Source organism: Melozone crissalis, unplaced genomic scaffold (genome assembly GCF_028551555.1).
Source record: "Melozone crissalis strain CALT ecotype California unplaced genomic scaffold, PUWL_Pcris_2 ptg000295l_1, whole genome shotgun sequence".
NCBI classification, from domain to species: Eukaryota; Metazoa; Chordata; class Aves; order Passeriformes; family Passerellidae; genus Melozone; species Melozone crissalis.
Window position 1 is genome coordinate 689,483 of NW_026536047.1, and position 20,033 is coordinate 709,515.

Sequence of the window (20,033 nt, forward strand, 5' to 3'; positions counted from 1 at the left end):
TTGCTCCTCCAGCCTCTCCTCCCCTTCTCTTCCCCCCAGATTTGGCCTCCTGAGCATCATTTTTGGGGTGGTCCTTTCTGTTTGTGATCGTCCCAGGCTGGGGACCCCAAAGCTCCCAGCCTTGAACTCAGTACCCACCCCCTGGAATATCCCAACCCAAATTCCCTCAGCTCCTGGAATCCTTTGGGATTGGCCACCGGGGTGGTGTGAGCACCGAAGTGACCTCGCTGCTGCTGCCACCCCTTCCCTGTCCCCTCCCCGGGGACATCTCTGAGCGGGGCTGTGACACCAACGCTGTCCCCTGCACCCTTGGGGGGATTTTCCAGCCTTTTCCAGGTGGATTCTGCCCGGGGGGAATTTTCCAGCCTTTTCCAGGTGGATTTTCCACGGGTTTTTGGGGTGACGCTGCCACCCCCGGCCCACGTTTTTTGGGATTACATTGGCGTCAGAAAAACCCTTGGAGCTGCAAAATCTGGAACCTCTCCAGCTGGAAATAGTCTGGAGCAGGGATTAGACACTGAATTATCCGGGAGGAGCAGGAAAAGCCGAGAGGGAGATTTTGGGGATGGGGAAAGGTGGGGAACGGGGTGTAAGCACAAGGGTGGCCTCGCTGCTGCTGCCACCCCTTCCCTGTCCCCTCCTCAGGGACATCTCTGAGCGGGGCTGTGACATCAACGCTGTCACCACTGTCCCCCGTACCCCTAAGGGAATTTTCCAGCCTTTTCCAGGTGGATTCTCCCCGGATTTTTGGGATGACGCTGCCACCCCCGGCCCGCCTTTTTTGGGATTACATTGGCGTCAGAAAAACCCTTGGAGCTGCAAAATCCGGAACCTCTCCAGCTGGAAATCTGGAAAGCAGAGAGTCTGGAGCAGGGATTAGACGCTGAATTATCCAGGAGGTGCAGGAAAAGCCGGGTGGGAGATTTTGGGGATGGGGAAAGGTGGGGAAGGGGCTGTGAACATCGAGGTGTCCTCGCTGCTGCTGCCGCCACCCCTTCCCTGTCACCTCCTCAGGGACATCTCTGAGTGGGGCTGTGACACCAACGCTGTCACCGCTGTCCCCTGCACCCCTGAGGGAATTTTCCAGCCTTTTCCAGGTGGATTCTCCCTGGGATTTTGGGGTGACGTTGCCACCCCCGGCCCGCCTTTTTTGGGATTACATTGGCGTCAGAAAAACCTTTGGAGCTGCAAAATCTGGAACCTCTCCAGCTGGAAATAGTCTGGAGCAGGGATTAGACACTGAATTATCCGGGAGGAGCAGGAAAAGCCGAGAGGGAGATTTTGGGGATGGGGAAAGGTGGGGAACGGGGTGTAAGCACAAGGGTGGCCTCGCTGCTGCTGCCACCCCTCCCCTGTCCCCTCCTCGGGGACCTCGGGGCCATCCGTCCCGACCTGATGGCGAGCGCTGAAGCGAGCGCGTTCTTGGAGCTGTTCCTGGATCAGGAGCTGTTAATTGCCCCGAGGGATAATTGGGAGCGGAGGAATGGCAAGGGCTGTGCAAGCCGCGCGTAACCTGCGCGTAACCCGCGCGTAAAGAGCGCGGAGCGCCCGCGGAGCCAGCGCTGCCCCCTCCCCACGGGATGCTCATCCCTGCTGGATCCCGAGGAAATCACAGCCCGTGGAAGATGGGAGAGGCTCCAGCTGGGAATTCCCCACACCCAAATCCCCCAAACCCCATCCTCCTCCTCATCATCCTCCCCTGTCCCCAGTGGGGACACGCAGAGGGGACAGCTGATGGCCCCAACCCCCGTGCCCAGCTCCTCGGCCCCCGTTTCCGTCTCTGCTCATGCAATTTTCATGCTCGTGCTTTATTAATGAGCTCCCCACAGGAGCGCGGCGCTTCCAAAGCCGCGGCTCCATTAAGATGCAGCCGGGGCCCCGCAGGTCTCGGGCAGGGCAGCAGCGAAGCTCCCGAGCAGGAGACAATTGGCTGCCGCTTCCCGCGGATCCCAAAATCCCGGCTTGGCGCCGGGAATCTGCTGCTCAGCCCCTCCAGGGCTCGGGGTGATCTGGGGTGCAGGGAGGGCTCGACGCATCCCCAAAACCAGGGGAGTAAAGAGACCCTGGTGTCCCCCGTCTCTTAAATCCTCCTTTTTCTCACCTCTTGAATCCCCCTTTTCCCATCTAAATTCACCTTTTTCCTACCTCTCCAATCCCCCTTTTCCCACCTAAATCCTCTTTTTCCCACCTTTTCAATCCCTCTTTCCCCACCTAAATCCCCTTTTTCCCACCTCTCCAATTCCATTTTCCCCACCTAAATCCTCCTTTTCCCACCTAAATCCTCCTTTACCCCACATCTCAAATCCCCTTTTCCCCATCTCTCCAATCTCCTTTTCCCACCTAAGTTCTCCTTTTCCCCATCTCTCCAATCCCATTTTTCCCACTGAAATCCCCTTTTTACCACCTCTTCAATTCCCTTTTCCCACCCAAATCCTCCTTTTTCCCACCTCTTCAATCACCTTTTCCCCACCTAAATCCCTATTTTCCCCACCTCTCCAGTCCACTTTTTCCCACCTAAATTCCCCTTTTCCCCACCTTTTCAACCCTCCTTTCCCCCACCTAAATCTTCCTTTTCTCCACCTCTCCAATCTCCTTTTCCCCACCTTAATCCTCCTTTTCCCCACCTCTCTAATCCCATTTTTCCCCTTGATGTGTCCATCCCCTGTCCTCTTAATTAGCAGCACCCTCCAATTAGGCCAATTAGGAGCCTTCCTTGGCGCCAGCAGAAGCTGGGAGGCGGCGGAGGAGAATCCATGGATTTGGCCGGGTTGTGGAGGGGAGGGAATGAGGGATGAGGAGAATTCAGAAGCAGCACCTGGACTGCGGAGGGTGATCCATCATTCCCAGCAAAAAAAAAAAAAAAAAAAAAAGAAAATTCAGCGTTTGTTCCCAGGCTGGGGCTTGGCCTTGTCTGTCCTCTCCTGAGGGATGGGATTCCTGGGATGGATATGGATGGGATTCCCAGGATGGGACTCTCAGAATGGATTTGGGATGGGATTCCTAGGATGGATGCAGGATGGGATTCCCAGGATGGGATTCAGGGTGGCATTCCCAGGATGGATTCTGGATAGGATTCCCATAATGGACATGGGATGGGATTCCCAAGATGGGATTCCCAGGATGGATTCAGGGTGGCATTCCCACGATGGATTCTGGATGGGATTCCCAGGATGGGATTGCATAGATGGAATTCCCAGGATGGATTCAGGGTGGCATTCCCAGGATGGCATTCCCAGGATGGGATTCAGAGTGGCATTCCCAGGATAGATTCTGGATGGGATTCCTGGGATGGGATTCCCGGGATGGGATTCCCGGGATGGGATTCCCAGGATGGATTCAGGGTGGCATTCCCAGGATGGATACAGGATGGGATTCTTGGGATGGACGCAGGATGGGATTCCCAGGATGGATTCTGGATGGGATTCCCAGGATGAACACGGGATGGGATTCTGGATGGTATTCCCAGGATGGATGCAGGATGGGATTCCCAGATGGATCCAGGATTGATCCTCTTTGCCCCTCTCATACCTGTCTGGAACTGCCCCACTTTTGGGGAGCCCCACAAGGGGCTGTGGGGGCCTCAGTGGAGTTGAGCTGATTATTCCACTTTTGGAGTTGAATAATTATAAATTAATTAATAATTAATAACTATTCTTTGAAGAATTGACAAAAGGAAAGGAATGTTGCAAATTCATGGCCTGGATTCTGCCCAGAGGGCCCCGGGTTGGGGGGTGTTGATCGTACGGATTGTGCCTGGAATGGGATGGGGTCAGCCCAGGGATGGGCTGGGCTGGAGATGCTGGGAGGTGACACTGATGCCACGGGGATGACGCAGTGCCTGTCGCATCTTCCCCAGGTCGAGAGCACTTCCCCATCCTGGGTTTGAGGGCATCTCTCTGGGTTTTGAGGGCATCTCCCAGGGTTTAAGGCCATCTCCCCGGTTTTGAGGCCATCTGCCTGGGTTTGAGGGCTTTTCACTGCCCCAGTTTTGAGGACATCTCTCCAGCTTTGGAAGTTCCTCCCCATCCCAGGTCAACAGCATTTCTTCATCCCAGATTTGAGGACATCTCCTCAAAAGTTTTGAGAAATTCTTCTCATCCCATGGTCAAGGGTGTTTCCCATCCCAGGTTTGAGGGCTTATTCACATGTTTCAGGGCTTCTTCCCATCCCAGGCTTGGTGGCATCTCCCCAGCCTTGAGGGCATCTCCCAATCCCAGTTTAAGGGCATTTTTGAAGGCATCTCCCCATCTTTGAAGGCATTTCCCAATCCCAATTTAAGGCTGTTTTTGAGGGCATCTCCCCAGCCTTGAGGGCATCTCCCAATCCTATTTCAAAGGTGTTTTTGAGGGCTTCTCCCAGTCCCAGTTTGAGGCTGTTTTTGAGGGCATCTCCCCAGCCTTGAGGGCATCTTCCAGTCCCAGTTTAAGGCTGTTTTTGAGGGCACTTCCCAATCCCAGTTTAATGGTGGTTTTGAGGGCATCTCCCCAGCTTTGAGGGCATCTCCCAATCCCATTTTAAGGCTATTTTTGAAGTCATCTCCCCAGCTTTGAGGGCATCTCCTGGGGTCAAGACCAATTACCCATTCCCCCCACCTCAATCCCATCTTCCCACACTCCACTCCACCTCCCCAATTTTACGTGTCACCTCCCCACCTTCCTGACCCCAAATATCCTCTTCCCCGCGCAGGAATGGACCCGGCCACCACCTCCAAGAGCAACCACTGCCTGGATGCGGCCAAGGCCTGCAACCTCAACGACAACTGCAAGCGCCTGCGCTCGGGCTACATCTCCACCTGCAGCCGGGAGCTGTCGGCCACCGAGCCCTGCAGCCGCCGCAAGTGCCACAAGGCCCTGCGCCAGTTCTTCGACCGCGTGCCCGGCGAGTTCACCTTCCGCCTGCTCTTCTGCTCCTGCAGGGACCCGGCGTGCGCCGAGCGCCGCCGCCAGACCATCGTCCCCTCCTGCTCCTACGAGGACAAGGAGAAGCCCAACTGCCTGGACCTGCGCGGCGCCTGCCGGGCGGATCACCTGTGCAGGTAAAAGGGGGTGCCATGGGGGGTTTTGGGGTGTGGGGCAGGTGGTGTGTCACCTCCCTGGGGTTGGTGTCACCGCCCAGACATCAGTGTCACCTCCCTGGCACTGGTGTCAGTTCCCAGCCATCAGTGTCATCTCCTTGGGGTTGGTGTCACTGCCCTGGTCATCAGTGTCACCTCCCTGGGGTTGGTGTCACCCCTTGCCATCAGTGTCACCTCCCTGGCATTGGTGTCGCCCTCCTGGTCATCAGTGTCGCCTTCCTGGCATCGGTATCACCCCTTGGCATCAGTGTCACCTCCCTGGCATTGGTGTCACCCTCCTGGCATTGGTGTCAGCCCCTGGCCATCAGTGTCACCTCCCTAGCACTGGTGTCACCCCCTGGCCATCAGTATCACATCCTAGCACTGGTGTCACCTTCCCGGTCATCAGAGTCAGCCCCCAGCCATCAGTGTCACCCTCCTGGCATTGGTGTCATTGCCCTGGTCATCAGTGCCACCTTCCTGGCATCGGTGTCATCCCTTGGCATCAGTGTCACCTCCCTAGCACTGGTGGCACCTTCCCAATCACCAGTGTCAGCCCCCGGCCATCAGTGTCACAGTCCTGGCATTGGTGTCATTGCCCTTGTCATCAGTGTCACCTTCCTGGCATTGGTGTCATCACCTGGTCATCAGTGTCACCCTCAGTATCAGTGTCACCCTCTCAGTATCAATGTCACCTTCCTGGCATTGGTGCCACTCCCCACTATCAGTGTCACTGCCCTGGCATTGGTGTCACCCTCTCAGCATCAGTGTCACCCCCAGTATCAGTGTCACCCCTAGGGCTCTGTTTTCCTCACATCTGGCTCTGGAAGTGCCACTGGGACACTGCCCTGGGGACATCCAGGGGACAACTGGGACACTGCCCTGGGGACATCCAGGGGACAAACCCCAGGGATGGAACTGCATCCCCCAAACCTTCCCCGGCTGCCGAATTCCCATTGTTTCCCCCTTGGCAGCGCAGAGCTGGACACTGAGGAGGCTCCTGCTCCTTCTGTCACCCGTTTGTCACCGGGCACGACCCCTCCTGTCCCCATTGGGAGCCGGATCCGCTTCCCAAGGGCTCCCACCAGGAGCGGGATCTTCTCCCGTCAAGGTGATGGAGCTTCCCAGTGCTCAGCAGGGAAATAAATGCGAGCTCCGGGTCTTCCTCAGGCTGCGAGCGGAGATGTTTGAAATGTGGGAATGTGGCTTTTTATCAAAAAGTAATCCGAGGAGCCGGTGGCCATGAATAAAAGATACCCGGGAATGGCAGCTCCTCTCCATCAGTGCGCTCCGAGGCGGATGCTGCCGACGGATCCGCGCTCCGAGAGGGATAACGGGGCTGGGAGAGCCGGGGGCAGCTGCAGAGCTTTAATTCCTGTGTGGAATGAAATCCCCACACCAGGAGGGAAAGGGGGAAGGGGCAGAGGCTGCTGGGAGGGTTTGTTTGCTCCAAGGTGGAAATGTGATTTTTTGGGAGATGGGATGGGGGCTCTTGCTCTGGAAAATGCCCAAATCTGAGATTTTTTTGTTTTGGTTTTGCTGTAGAGTTTTGCTGGAACTCAGGGGTTTTTTCCTTGGGATGGCACAGGGATGCATTCCTTGGATTTGAGTTTTCAGGAGAAAATCTCATCCCGTCCACTCCCCTCTGACATTTCCAGCTGGGAATGATGGGACATGAAATCCCTGTGTCCCCTTATCCTGGGGAACTAGGCAGGGCCATGGGATTTCCCATTATCCATGAATTTATCCAGCCAAACTCCTCCTGATCCTGGAGGACAAGGCAGAGCTGGGCTGTGCCGTGGGATTTCCCATTATCCATGAGTTTACCCACCCAAAACTCCTGATCCTGGAGGACAAGGCAGCACCAAGGCATTTCCCATTATCCATGAGTTTATCCATCCAAAATTCCTCCGTGTTCCCTGATCCCAGAGGACAAGGCAATGCCATGGAATTTCCCATTTTCCATGAGTTTATCCAGCCAAAACTCCTCCCTATCTTGGAAGACAAGGCAGGGCTGGGCAGTGCCACAGGATTTCCCATTTTCCATGAATTTATCCATCCAAAACTCCTCCATGTCCCTCATCCTGCAGGACAAGGCAGGGCCATGAGATTTCCCATTTTCCATGAGTTTACCCACCCATAACTCCTGATCCTGGAGGACAAGGCAGGGTTGGGGCTGTGCCATGGGATTTCCAGGTAAATTACCCAGGAATTTATCCATCCAAAACTCCTGATCCTGGACGACAAGGCAGGGCCATGGGATTTCCCATTTTCCATGAGTTTATTCAGCTAAAACTCATCCTGATCCTGAAGGGCAAGGCAGTGCCATGGGATTTCCCATTATCCATGAATGGATATTTTATCTGCCCAAAACTCCTCCTGATTCTAGAGGACAAGGCAGGGCCATGGGATTTCCCATTTTCCGTTAATTTCTCGATCCGACATCCCAGCCCGATGCTCATCCCGATCCGACAGGGGCCTGGCGAGTCTCTGGAGCCAGAGCAGATCCCAAGTGCTCCCAGAGCCAGAGGTGACAGGAGATGAGATAATTCTCCTGCCAGAGTAATTAACCTGCCAGGATAATTAATTAACCCTCCTGGCTCAAAGCCTAACAAGGGAAAACCCTCTCTGGCGGGATAGGATTTTCCAGAGGGATTTTTCCCGCACGGAGATCAATCCAGGGGCTGCTGCTCCTGTAGGGCAAGAATTCCACACCCAAAAAAAAGCAGAATAATCGGAGGAGAGGGAAAATGAATATTCCAGCATGGAAAACAGCCCTTCAAGAGCTTTTCCTGCCTCTCTGTGCTGCTTTCCAGCTGTGTGGGGCTGCTGGGGTTGGACATCAGCCCTGTCCCCTTGGTCACAAAGAAGCCACCAGCTGCTCCATCCTGCCGGGAATGGCTCTGCATGTGGAATGTTCTGGATGCAGGAGGGGTTTAACCCTTCCCTGCCGTCCTTCTGAAGGCACAGAGGGTCCGGGATGTCCCTCCTTGTGTCGCCTCAAGGACTCAGATCTGGGCGAGGGGACAGGATCTTTGGAGAGCAGGATCTGGTTTATCCTGGGCTGAAATCCCAGGTTTTTGCTCCACATAAATCCATTCCAACGGCCTTGACCCGGGCTCAAATCCCACAGGAGCTGCTCCAGGACTCCAGGAGCAACTGAGCCGTGATTTATGCAGCTTGGGAAGCTTTTCCCAGCTCTTCCCAGCTCAGGAAGCTTTCCCCATCTTTTTCCCCTCACCTTTTCCCCCATCACCTTTTTTTCCCCCCACCTTTCCCCTCCCCCTTTCCCCCCACATTTTTCCCCAGCTTTTCCCAGCTTGGGAAGCTTCCCCCATCATCTTTTTCACCCATCATCTTTTTCCCCCATCATCTTTTTTCCCCCACCTTTTCTTCCCACCGTTTCCCCCCACCTTTTTCCTCTAGCTTTTCCCAGATCGGGAAGCTTTTCACCCATCACCTTTTCCCCATCACCTTTTCCCCCATTTTTCCCCCCACCTTTTTCTTCCCATGTTTTTCCCCAGCTTTTCCCAGCTCTGGAAGCTTTTCCCCATCATTTTTACCCCATCATTTTTCCCCATCTTTTCCCCATCTTTCCCAGCTCGAGAAGCTTTTCCCCCATGATCTTTTCCCCCTCATCTTTCCCCCATCTTTTCCCTATTTCCCCCATCTTTCCCCTCATTTTCCCCCATCTTTTCCCTATTTTTCCCCATCTTTCCCAGCTCGCAGGAGCTGACAAAGTCCCGGAGTTTTTGCGGCTGATTGCAAGGGACAGGTTTTAGCTCCCGGAATACAAAAACCTTTGGCGAAGCACAAACCTCAGCGAAGGGGAAAGGGAAGGGAAGGGGAGAAAAGAGCTGATTTCAGCAGCTGCAGCTCGCTGGATTTTTCATCTTGCATCAGCAAGTCGGGAGCACAAATAATCTGCTCTTACACGCTCCAGTGGTGCCGGTGCCGGAGAAATTCCCAGCCTCCACTGGCTGGAGCTCCTCGGCATCCAAAGTGGGGATGTTGGGTCATTTCCAGGATTTTTATCTCAGTTTTTGGTGTGTTTAAATCTAAGGGGGTGAGGGATGCTCCCTCTTACAAGATATTTTTTTGAAGAGGATTTTGTCTGGGTTTGGAGCATCCAAAGTGGGGATGTTGAGTAATTTCCCAGATTTTCATCTCTGTTTTCAGTGTCTTTAAATCCAAAGGGGGTCAGGGATGCTCCTCCTCCCGGGATATTTGTGTGTAGAGATTTTGGCCAATATTAGGCTGGGGCTCCTCAGCATCCAAAGTGGGGATGTTGGATCATTTCCAGGATTTTTATCCCAGTTTTTGGTGTGTTTAAATCCAGGGGGCTCAGGGATGTTCCCTCTTACAGGATATTTGTGTGAAGAGGATTTTGGCCAAAGTGGGGATGTTGGGTCATCTCCAGGATTTTTATCCCAGTTTTTTGGTGTGTTTAAAGCTGAGGGGGTCAGGGATGCTCCCTCTTACAGGATGTTGGTTTTTCAAGGATTTTGATTGGGGTTGGAGCATCCAGAGTGGAGATGTTGAGTCGTTTCCCAGATTTTTATCTCTGTTTTCAGTGTCTTTAAATCCAAAGGGGGTTAGGGATGCTCCCCCTCCCGGGATATTTGTGTGTCAAGGATTTTGGCCAAAGTGGGGAAATTGAGTCATTTCCCGGATTTTTATCCCAGTTTTTGTTGCGTTTAAATCCGGGGGGGTGAGGAATGCTCGCTCTTACGGGATATTTGTCAAGGGTTTGAGTGGGGTTGGAGCATCCAGGGTGGAGATGTTGTGTCATTTCTCTGATTTTAATTTTAGGTTTTTGTTGTGTTTAAATTCAGGGGGGTCAGGGATGCTCCTCCTCCCGGGATATTTGTGTGTTAGAGATTTTGGCCAAGGTTGCACTGGAGCTCCTCAGTGTCCCAACTGGGAATGTTGGGTCATTTCCCAGATTTTTATCCCAGTTTTTGTTGTGTTTAAATCCAAGAGGGTGAGGGATGCTCCCTCTTACAGCATATTTTTGTGAAGAGGATTTTGGCTGGGTTTGGAGTATCCAAAGTGGAGACGTTGGGTCATTTCCCAGATTTTTATCTCTTGCTTTCATGCGTTTAAATTCAAGGGGGGTCAGGATTTTTGCCAAGGATTTTGGCTGGGGTTGGAACATCCAAAGTGGGGACGTTGGGTCATTTCTCAGATTTTTTTATCCCATTTTTTGGTGTATTTAAATCCAGGGGAATCAGGGATGCTCCCCCTCTCGGGATATTTGTGCACCAAGCGTTTTGGCCAGGTTTGGGCTGGGGAAGGATGGAGGGAGGGGATCCAGGCTGGCTGGGGATTGATGGAGCAGCAAACACGGGAAGGGAACGCGGCGGCTGCGGGCGCGGCCGTTGTTTGTAATGGATGTTCCCTTGATAAACAGCAGCTCAACTCCTCATTACTCCCCGTAATGAGAGCCTGTCTGGGAAGAAGAAGGAGCAGGGAAAAATTGCTCCAGAATTTAGTGGGAGCTGGGAGAGCTCGGGTTTGGAGGGGAGTGGAAGAGCCTCCAAACCTGGTTTGGGAAATCTGTGAAAATCCCCAAATCTGGTGGATTTAAGAGTGGAGAGGCAGCACCCGGGGGTCCTTCACGTGAGGACAAGGCTGGGAAAGAAGAGGAGAAGGGAAAAAATTATCCTGGATTTAACAGGAGCTGGGAGAGCTCGGAGAAATCTGTGAAAATCCCCAAATCTGGTGGATTTCAAAGTGGAGGGTCAGCACTGGAGGGTCCCCCATGTATGGAGGTGGCTGGAGAAGAAGAGGAGAAGGAGCAGGGGAGGAAGAAGGAGCAGGGAAAAATTGCTCCAGGATTTAGTGGGAGCTGGGAGAGCTCGGGTTTGGAGGGGAGTGGAAGAGCCTCCAAACCTGGTTTGGGAAATCTGTGAAAATCCCCAAATCTGGTGGATTTAAGAGTGGAGGGGCAGGACCAGGGGGTCCCTCACATGAGGAGGTGGCTGGGGAAGAAGAAGAGGAGAATGAACAGGCAAGGATTTCTCCTGGATTTAATGGGAGCTGGGAGAGCTTGGAGAAATCAGTGAAAATCAGTGAAAGTCCCCAAATCTGGTGGATTTCAGAGTGGAAGGGGCAGCACTGGAGGGTCGCCCATGTATGGAGGTGGCTGGAGAAGAAGAGGAGAAGGAGCAGGGGAGGAAGGAGCAGGGAAAGAAGAAGGAGCAGGGAAAAATTGCTCCAGGATTTAATGGGAGCTGTGAGAGCTCGGGTTTGGAGGGGAGTGGAGGAACCTCCAAATCCGGTTTGGGATTGGGAAATCTGTGAAAATCCCCAAATATGGTGGATTTTGAAGAGAAGGGGCAGCACTGGGAGCTCCCTCACTTGTGGAGGTGGCTGGGGAAGAAGAGGAGAAGGAGCAGGGGAGGAAGAAGGAGCAGGGAAAAATTGCTCCAGGATTTAACGGGAACTGAGAGAACTCAGGTTCAGAGGAACAGGATGTGGAGAAGCCTCCAAACCCAGTTTGGGATTGGGAAATCAGTGAAAATTGCCAAATCTGGTGGATTTTGAAGCACAGGGGCAGCACTGGGAAGCCCCTCACATGAGGAGAAGGCTGGGGAAGAAGAGTAGAACGGAAAAATTTCTCCTGGATTTAACCGTACCTGGGAGAGCTTGGAGACATCTGGGAAAATAAGTGGAAATCCACCAGATTTGGGGATTTTCATAGATTTCCCAAACCAGGTTTGGAGGGGCAACACTGGGGGGACCCTCACATGAGGAGGCAGCTGGGGAAGAAGAAGAGAAGAAGGAGCAGGGAAAGAAGATGGAACAGGGAAAAATTGCTCCTGGATTTAACAGGAGCTGGGAGAAATTGGAGAAATCAGTGAAAATCAGTGAAAATCCCCAAATCTGGTAGATTTCCAAGCGGAGGGGCAGCACTGGGGGGGTTCCCCCGCATGAGGAAGAAGAGGCTGGGGGAGGGCTCGGCTCCCTGCGGGCTCTCACCACGAGAATCAGTCAATTCTCGCTGAATAATTAACTCGAGAGGCTTCCCAAGTATTGACTTAATGTGACAGCGAGTCTGTCTTGAGCCGGGCTTTGCTTGTGCAAACACAATCTCCTGTTGGGCTCACTTAGCGGCTCAATGGGACAGAACGGGCCCGCAATTAAAATCAAGCGGTGCCTGCGCTCCGTCCTCCCCTTCCCGGCTTGAGAATGAAACAAATCCACCCAAAAAAGGCCTTTGAGTCACCGATCGCAGCGCTGGAGCAAAATTTGGTGGCCTGAAACGCGTGTGGAGAACGAAATTAATTAATTAATTCGTTAATTAGGAGCTGCCGTCTTTGAGGTTCTGCCTTGATTGTTTTGCCTCTTGCTGGGGTTTCTCCGCTTCGGGAGTTTCTCCCTCGGTTTGTTTGTGGGTTTGGGGTTTTCCTGCCGTGTCCATGGCCCTGAGCAAGAGATTGCAGAGGTTGGAAAATCCTCCAGGAGCAGAGTCCAACTTTTGGTCCCCACTCGTCCCCAGCTCAGAGCTCTGAGCGTCACCTCCAGGGGTTCCTTGGGCACCTCCAGGGGTTCCCTGAGCACTTCTAGGCCATCCCTGGATGAGTGCAGGTCATCCTTGGGCATCTCCAGGTCATCCTTGGGCACCTTCAGGGGTTCCCTGGACACCTTCAGGGGTTCCTTGAGCACCTCCAAGGGTTCCCTGGGCATCTCCAGTGGTCCCTTGGGCATCTCAAGGGGTTCCTTGGACACCTGCAGGCACTCCCTGGACACCTCCAGAGGTTCCTTGGATACCTCCAGGAATTCCTTGGGCACCTCCAGGGGTCCCTTGGGCACCACCTCCAAGGATTTCCTGGGAATCTCCAAGGGTTCCCTGGGCATCTCTTGGTCATCCTTAGGCATCTCCAGGGAATCCTTGGGCACCTCAAGAGGTTCCTTGGACACCTCCAGGGGTTCCTTGGGCATCTCCAGGCATTCCCTGGATGTCTTCAGGGGTTCCTTAGGCACCTCCAGGTCATCCCTGATCATCTCCAGGAGTTCCCTGGGCATCTCCAAGGGTTTCCTGGGCTCTTCCAGGTCATCCTCGGGCATCTCCAAGGGTTCCCTGGGTATCTCCAGGCATTCCCTGGACATCTCCAGTGGTTTCTTGGGCACCTCCAGGGGTTCCTTGGATGCCTCCAGGAATTCCTTGGATACCTCCAGGGGTTGCTTGGGCACCTCAAGGGCTTCCTTGGGCATCTCCAGGTCATCCTTGGGCATCTCCAGGGGTTTCTTGGCCACCTCCTGGCATTCCCTGGATGTCTTCAGGGGTTCCTTGGATACCTCCACGGGTACCTTGGGCACCTTGAGGGGTTCCTTGGGCACCTCCAGGTCATCCTTGGATACTCCAGTTGTTCCTTGGGTATCTCCAGGCATTCCCTGGATACCTCCAGGGGTTCCCTGGACACCTCCACCCATGGAGACTCCAAACCCCCCACGGGCAGCCCCTTCCCAAGCCTGCCCCCCTTTCCATGCGAAAATTCCTCTGGAATCGAGGCCGAGAGCCTCAGAAACTACAACAAAAAATTCCCTATTTCCCTCCAGCCTCCCGCGGCTCAGCCCGGAACAGGTGACTCCTCTCCCCAGACAACTTCTCCTGGATAAAACAAATCCATCCATTGATCTTTCCTCCCTCCCCTGTGAACTCCTCGCTCGATTTGGCAGCGGGTCATCCACAAAAGCCGACTTTTATATTCCAGCTTCCCTCTTTCCTCCAGCTGCTCCCCCTCCCTGGGACTCTTTGAATTTACCTGGGAGCGTTTGGAGGGGAATTTTTTTTTTTTTAATCTCAGCATCTCTCCAGCTTCAAAAGAATCCCTCTCCAGCAGGATGGGAATGTTGGGAGGGCGATGCCCAGCGGGATTTTCGTGTCTCGCCGAGTTTTTTCCGTGTTGTCGCAGCTTCCTGAACATCCCCAGCTGGGCAGGAGAGGGAGAGCAGATTTTTCCCAGCTTTTTTTTTTTTATTTTTAATTCCCTCAGTCCCCATAAATTGCCTGTGAAAAAAAAAAAAATCCACTTCAGGAGGAATCCCGGTGTCTTTTCCATGAAATATTCAGGAGCAGGATGCTGTTGGGTTTGATGTGTGCTGAGCTATCACCGCGGCTGGAGGGGGATGGGAGTATTTAACACTCAATTAAGCGCTTTAAAAAATCACAAAAAAACCCCCCCAAACCCATCCCAAAACTTCTGTGTTTGGTAAATTTTAATGTCAGAGCCGGTGGGGTTTTGGTGGTGCTGAATTCCCGCAGAAAAACAGGGAATGGGAGAGGAGCTGGAGGCAGGTGGGCTCTGTAGGGATGATTGAAGTCCCCTAAATGGACAGGAACAAAAATCCCCTAAATTTGTGGTTTATGCACCTGGGATAAAAGTACAGGCACAAAATGTCCAGTAAATTTGGGATATGTGCACTGGGGGTGGGAGGACAGAAATAAAAATCCCCTAAATTTGGGATTTATGCACCTGGGATAAAAATACAGGCACAAAATGTCCCCTAAATTTGGGATATCTGTGCCAGGTGTTTGTGTAGGAATGCACAGAGTCCCTTAAATCTGGTATTTAAGCACTTGGGATAAATGTACAGGTGCACAGAACTCCTGAGATTTGGGATTTATGCACTGGGAATTAAAGATATGGAATTAAAAAGCTCCTTAAATCCAGGATGTTTAAGGAGATCCAGGGATCCAGGTCCTTGGGAAGTGCCTGGATTTGGGAGCAGGGCCTGTTCACCCCTGGGATCCTTTCCTGTCACTTTTCCTGCAGGAATCCAAAAGGAGCAGTTTGGAAGCCCTCGGATGGCAAATCTGAGTGTGCATCCAGAATTAATTTTTAAAGTCCCTTTTCTTCCACTCCTTGGGGTTTTTTTTTTGGAGGAGGAGGCAACTCTTAGGAAAATCCTCCTCCATCCCTCACCCAGAGCCAGCCCAGCTCTTCCCAACTTTTCCAAGCCATCCCCACCTGCCTCCTCCAGCTGCCAGCAGCGATTTGGCACCGATCCCTCCTTGTTCTCGCTAAGATGGACTTGGCTCCTTCTCTTTTCCCTTGTTTTCATTCTCTCGGAGCTCCTGAAAGCCAAAACCCGCCGGGCTGGGGCCGAGCTTTTATTCCTGGCAGCGAATCCCATCCAGCGGCTTCCAAAGTCGCCGTGTCCAACGGGAAGAGTGACATCTGGCTTGGATATTCCTGAAGGATTTCCCAGCTGCATCTTCATGGATTATGAAAGGAATAACATTTGCCTGGGAGGATGCTCCAGGCCGGGAGTGGAGCCCCGGGGAGCAGCGGTGACAAATTTTCCTGGCGCTCGGCGCTGAACTCGCCGCGCTTCCTGCAGGGAATTGACGTCCCTTCGCCTCGGATTTGGGAAGAGAGGGAAATGCTGTCGGAAAGTTTTATTCCTCTCCCGCGGAGAAGCTGGGGGAAGGAGCAGGTTTTTGGATTTCTGCCACTCCCACCCTGGAGCTGAGGTTTGGCTGCAGGGAGGGTGGAGAGTCCCCCCAAAAATAAAAATGCTGGAAAAGCTTTTCTGGGGTTTTGTGTGAGGAAAATTCCCTTCCAGGAGTTGAGGATCTGCCCCAGGAATGGGAGTGGAATGGAGCCGCTCCGCTCTGTGGGGAGTTTTCCATGGGCTGAGTCACAAGGAAGGAAAATAAACATGAAAACAATGATCCTGGTGGGGGAGTTTTATTTCCAGGAAGAAGGAGAGGGAGAAAGTTTCCTCCTTGCCTCACTCATCACGGCAGAGCTGCAGAATCCTGGTTTTCCTTGGAATTTCTGCTTCATCCTGAGCTCTTCCTCCTTCCCCATCCTCCCATCCCCATCATGGAGAAGCCCATCAAACCTCCCCAGTTCCATCCCTTCCCAAGGACGATGGGGGAGTTTTATTTCCAGGAAGAGGGAGAAGCAGAAAGTTTCCTCCTTGCCTCACTCATCACGTCAGAGCTGCAGAATCCTGGTTTTCCCTGGAATTGCTGCTTCATCCTGAGCTCTTCCTCCTTCCCCATCCTCCCATCCCCATCAGACCACCCCAATTCCATCCCTTCCCAAGGACACTCCCCTTGTGTTTTTGCTGTTCTTTGGGATCTGAGGCATGGATGAGCACGGCCGTTACCAGGATCCTGTCTCCTCTTGGGAGCACTTAGATAACCAAGATGGAGAGCCTGAATGGCCCTGGAATTTCACAGCCCGTGTGGGGATGTTGGGAATAGGGCACTTTTATTCCATTCAAAAATTCCTGCTGGCCACAGAGTCACTCTGGGAAGGAACTGGCACTGAAATCCCCTTGTTTTCCCACTTTTCCTCCTCTGCAGATCCCGGCTGGCAGATTTCCACACCAACTGCCAGGCCACCTTCCAGTCCCTGACCAACTGTCCTGGTGACAACTTCCAGGCGTGCCTGGGCTCCTACGCAGGGCTCATCGGTGAGTGCCGGGAGTCGGGATCGGGAATGGATTTTCCCACTGGGATTTCATCCCCGTTCCCTCCTCCTCGCCAGGCTTTGACATCACCCCCAACTACGTGGACGCCAGCACCACCAGCATCACCATCTCACCCTGGTGCTCCTGCAAAGGCAGCGGGAATATGGAGGAGGAGTGCGAGAAATTCCTGCGGGATTTCACGGAAAACCCCTGTCTCCGTAAGGCGCTTCCCCACCCTGCCCCTTTTACCTTTTTTTATCATTCCCATCCTTCCTAAATCTCTCCTGCTGCCAGGAAACGCCATCCAGGCTTTTGGGAACGGCACCGATGTGAACCTGGCTCCCAAAATTCCCAATCCCGCTGTGACGGCGCTGCCGAAGGTGGAGAAGAGCCCGGTGCTGCCGGACGATGTCAACGACAGCAACACCGCCTACGACACGAGCGTCATCAGCACCTGCACCTCCCTCCAGGTGGGGCCCAGTCCCTGCTGCAAACTGGGAGCACTGGTGGGGGTGTGGGACAGCGGCTGCATCCCGTGGGATTGGGGAAATGTCCTGCTCGGACTCATCCTGGGACCGGAAGGATCCGGGCACTGTATGGGGAGGGAAATGGGATTCCCTGCCCGTCTTACCCCTCACCTGCTCTCTGAGGCCGAATTCTGCTCGTTTGGGAGATGGAATTCCAGGGTTTTTTGGGAAATCTGGAAAATCTGTGTTGGCTTGCCAAGCGCTGGGCTTGGGCGTCCATGTTTTGTTCCATGGGTGGAAAAGGAGTTGGAGGGAAATGGGATTGGGGAATGGCTGGGGATGTTCCAGGAATGGGAGGGAAATGAGACTGGGGAATGACTGGGGCTATCCAAGGAATGCAGGGAAATGGGATTGGGGGATTGGGGAATGGCCCAGGAATGTAGGGAAATGGGATTGGGGAATGGCCCAGGAATGGGAGAAAAATGGGATTGGGGAATGGCCTAGGAATGCAGGGAAATGGAACTGGGGATTGGCTGGGGATGTTCCAGGAATGGGAGGGAAATAGGATTGGGGAATGTCCCAGGAATGCAGGGAAATGGGATTGGGGAATGGCTGGAGATGTCCCAGGAATGCAGAGGAGTAGGATGGGGACTGGTGGCGTATCCCAGGATTCCAGGCAGGATTCCTGTCAGGATCACAGTGAGGCAGGATCCACGGAAGCCCCTGGGCTCCCTGTGGAGATGGGATGAGCCATTCCCAAATCTCCCAGTGCTCCATCACCTGCTCTGAGCTGATTCCTGCAGGGAAATTCGGGATCCCAAACCAGCTCCAGGGGCGCATTCCTCCCCTAACCATTCCCAATTTCTCCTGCCAGGAACAAGGCCTGAAGCCCAACCAATCCAAGGAGCAGAGCTTGTGCTACTCCCAGGTACTTGGGAATTCTCTTCCAGACCAAACATCTTGGGAATGCCATCCCGGTGGTGTCTCCCAACTTTGGGATGCTTTTCCCTAAAACCCCACTCCCATCCTTCCTTCCCAGGCCCAGCTGACCACGGATGTGATGCCGGACCAGAAGACTTTCATGGATCCCAAGGGGGGAAGCAGCCAGCAGCGGGAGAGCCGGATCCTGCTCCTCATTCCCATCCTGACCCTGGCGCTGGGGCTATAAAAGGGGTGGGAAGGAGCGGCCGGTGGGACGGGGACGCTCGGACCAGTGCCCACCAGTGCCCACCAGTGCCCACCACTGCCGCGCTCATGCCGGAGACTAGAATGCTCCCAAATCCCGGGAATGTCGAGCTCTGGAGAGGCAGGAGGAGCCTCCACCACGCTGGGAAACTTTGGTGGTTTTCTTCCTACTTTTCGTTTTTCCCGTTTTTTGGGGGGGATTTTTATTTTTTTGGTCTTTTCTGGGTTGGTTTACAAGGAAAACTCCCTGGAACGGGCCTGGAATGGGGGTCTGGAGCTGCCAGCGGTGCCGGGGAGGGGGAAAAAGTCGGAGAAAGGATTTGGGAAAGGCGAATTTCAGGATTCTTTGCACTGGGGTGGCCACAGGAACAACGAGGATTCCGCATGGGAACATCCTGGAGGATGAAGGCGCCATCAGGAGCCACCTGGAGGGGACTCCCACAGCTCTTCCCGTTGGATTTTGGGGGATTTTGGTTGGGATTTTTCCTCAGAGAGTTTCCGAATGGAAGAGAAAAGAAACTGGTGTGAAACGTGTGAGGTTGTGCTGATGTTTTCAATCATTCCAGGGGAAGAGGTTCCATTTTCTTTTTTTTTAAATTTTTTTTTTAAATTTGGAATTTGGGTTGGGAGTGGAATTTGACCCATCCAGGGTTGGAATTCCCTGTTTTCCCTCTCCACTTTATTTCCTATATACATATAACATACAGATATTCCCATATACATAACCCTACCCATGCTGTGGCTTTTTAATTCCCATTTTTCCCTATATTTTCCCTCTTTTTTTAAAAAATTTTTTTTAATTCCTCCGATTCCCACAACAACTTCCAAATGTATTCTTGGAAAATTTATTTTTTTTAACGATGTCTATAATGGAAAAAAAGAAAAACCAAAATAAACCAAGGAGAACAAACCAAGGAATGAAACAGCCTTAAAATCCAAGATTCCATAAAAATCCCCATATCTGGGGGCAGGGGAAAACCAGGAACCCTTCAGCAGCAGGAATTCCAAGAGTTGGGTTGGAATTCAACAATTCCCAGCCTTTTTTTCCTGCAGGAGACAACAAACAGGAAAAAATTCCCAAGGAGCTGCCACATTCCCATTTTCTGGTGGTATTTTGGGAATTTTTATGTGCAAGAATTTTGGGTTTCAAATTCCAATCCCTCTTTTGATTGGATTTGGAATTTTTTTCTCCCAAGACAACCTGGCAGTGCTGAAAATGTTGGGATTTGTGGCATAGGAAGAGTGAGAGGCTGGAAATTTTTATTTATTTGGGATTTTTATTTGGGGAGTGGAAATCTCAATTCCCATCCAGCTGTGCCCACGGAAAAAGGGATTTTGGGAATCTTGGGAGCCTGGGGATGGTAAAATTGTGGAATCACAGAATTCCTGACTGGGATGGGGTTTAAAATCATCTCATTCCAGCCTCTGCCATGGACTGGGACAATTCCCATTATCCCAGCTTGTTCCAGTGAGGCCTTGGACGTTCCAGGGATGTGGAAAATGGGATGGAAGGATCCCAGAGCTGTTTGCCAGGAGCTGGAGCTGGCAGAGAAGGGAGGGAGGGATGAACATTCCCTTTTCCAGCATGGAAAATCCGATGGGGGGATGTGGGAGCTGGCACAGGAAACATAAACAGATCCTGTCCCTCCTGGAATTCCTGCCACAATCCCAGGCTGCTTTTTTCCGGGATGGGGCGGCTCTGAGCTGGAGCCGGGTGTGGGGCAGCCAAAAAAGGGGATTTGGGAGCCCCACAGCAAAATTTGGGATCCTTCCTGGGGGTGATTCCCAAATCTGGGCGTTTCTCAGTTTGGGAGCCCTGAGTGCTGCTGAGTTTCCTTGGGAAAGAGGCTGGAAAATCCAGCAGGGATTTCTTCCTGGTGCTGGAGGGTTTTCCC

At 52.9% G+C, this 20,033-nt stretch overlaps 1 protein-coding gene and 1 long non-coding RNA gene across 2 annotated transcripts in view; one reads left to right on the forward strand and one right to left on the reverse strand.

Annotated features, from left to right (window-relative positions):
• The window catches only part of GFRA2 (GDNF family receptor alpha 2), a 31,657-nt gene extending 12,609 nt beyond the window's left edge, over nt 1-19,048 (forward strand). Inside the window, exons 4-9 of the mRNA XM_054294669.1 lie at nt 4,687-5,035; nt 16,380-16,489; nt 16,564-16,704; nt 16,781-16,956; nt 17,828-17,881; nt 17,993-19,048. Coding sequence (XP_054150644.1) covers nt 4,687-5,035; nt 16,380-16,489; nt 16,564-16,704; nt 16,781-16,956; nt 17,828-17,881; nt 17,993-18,121 — 959 coding nt within the window. The 3' untranslated portion in view covers nt 18,122-19,048. The remainder of the gene's footprint in view (nt 1-4,686; nt 5,036-16,379; nt 16,490-16,563; nt 16,705-16,780; nt 16,957-17,827; nt 17,882-17,992) is intronic.
• Nucleotides 14,930-16,369, reverse strand: LOC128949806 (uncharacterized). The gene is made up of 2 exons (XR_008484286.1): nt 16,093-16,369; nt 14,930-15,910 (listed from the first exon to the last, which is right to left on the reverse strand). It is a non-coding gene; the product is annotated as an uncharacterized LOC128949806 (long non-coding RNA).
• Nucleotides 19,049-20,033: the final 985 nt, after the last annotated feature.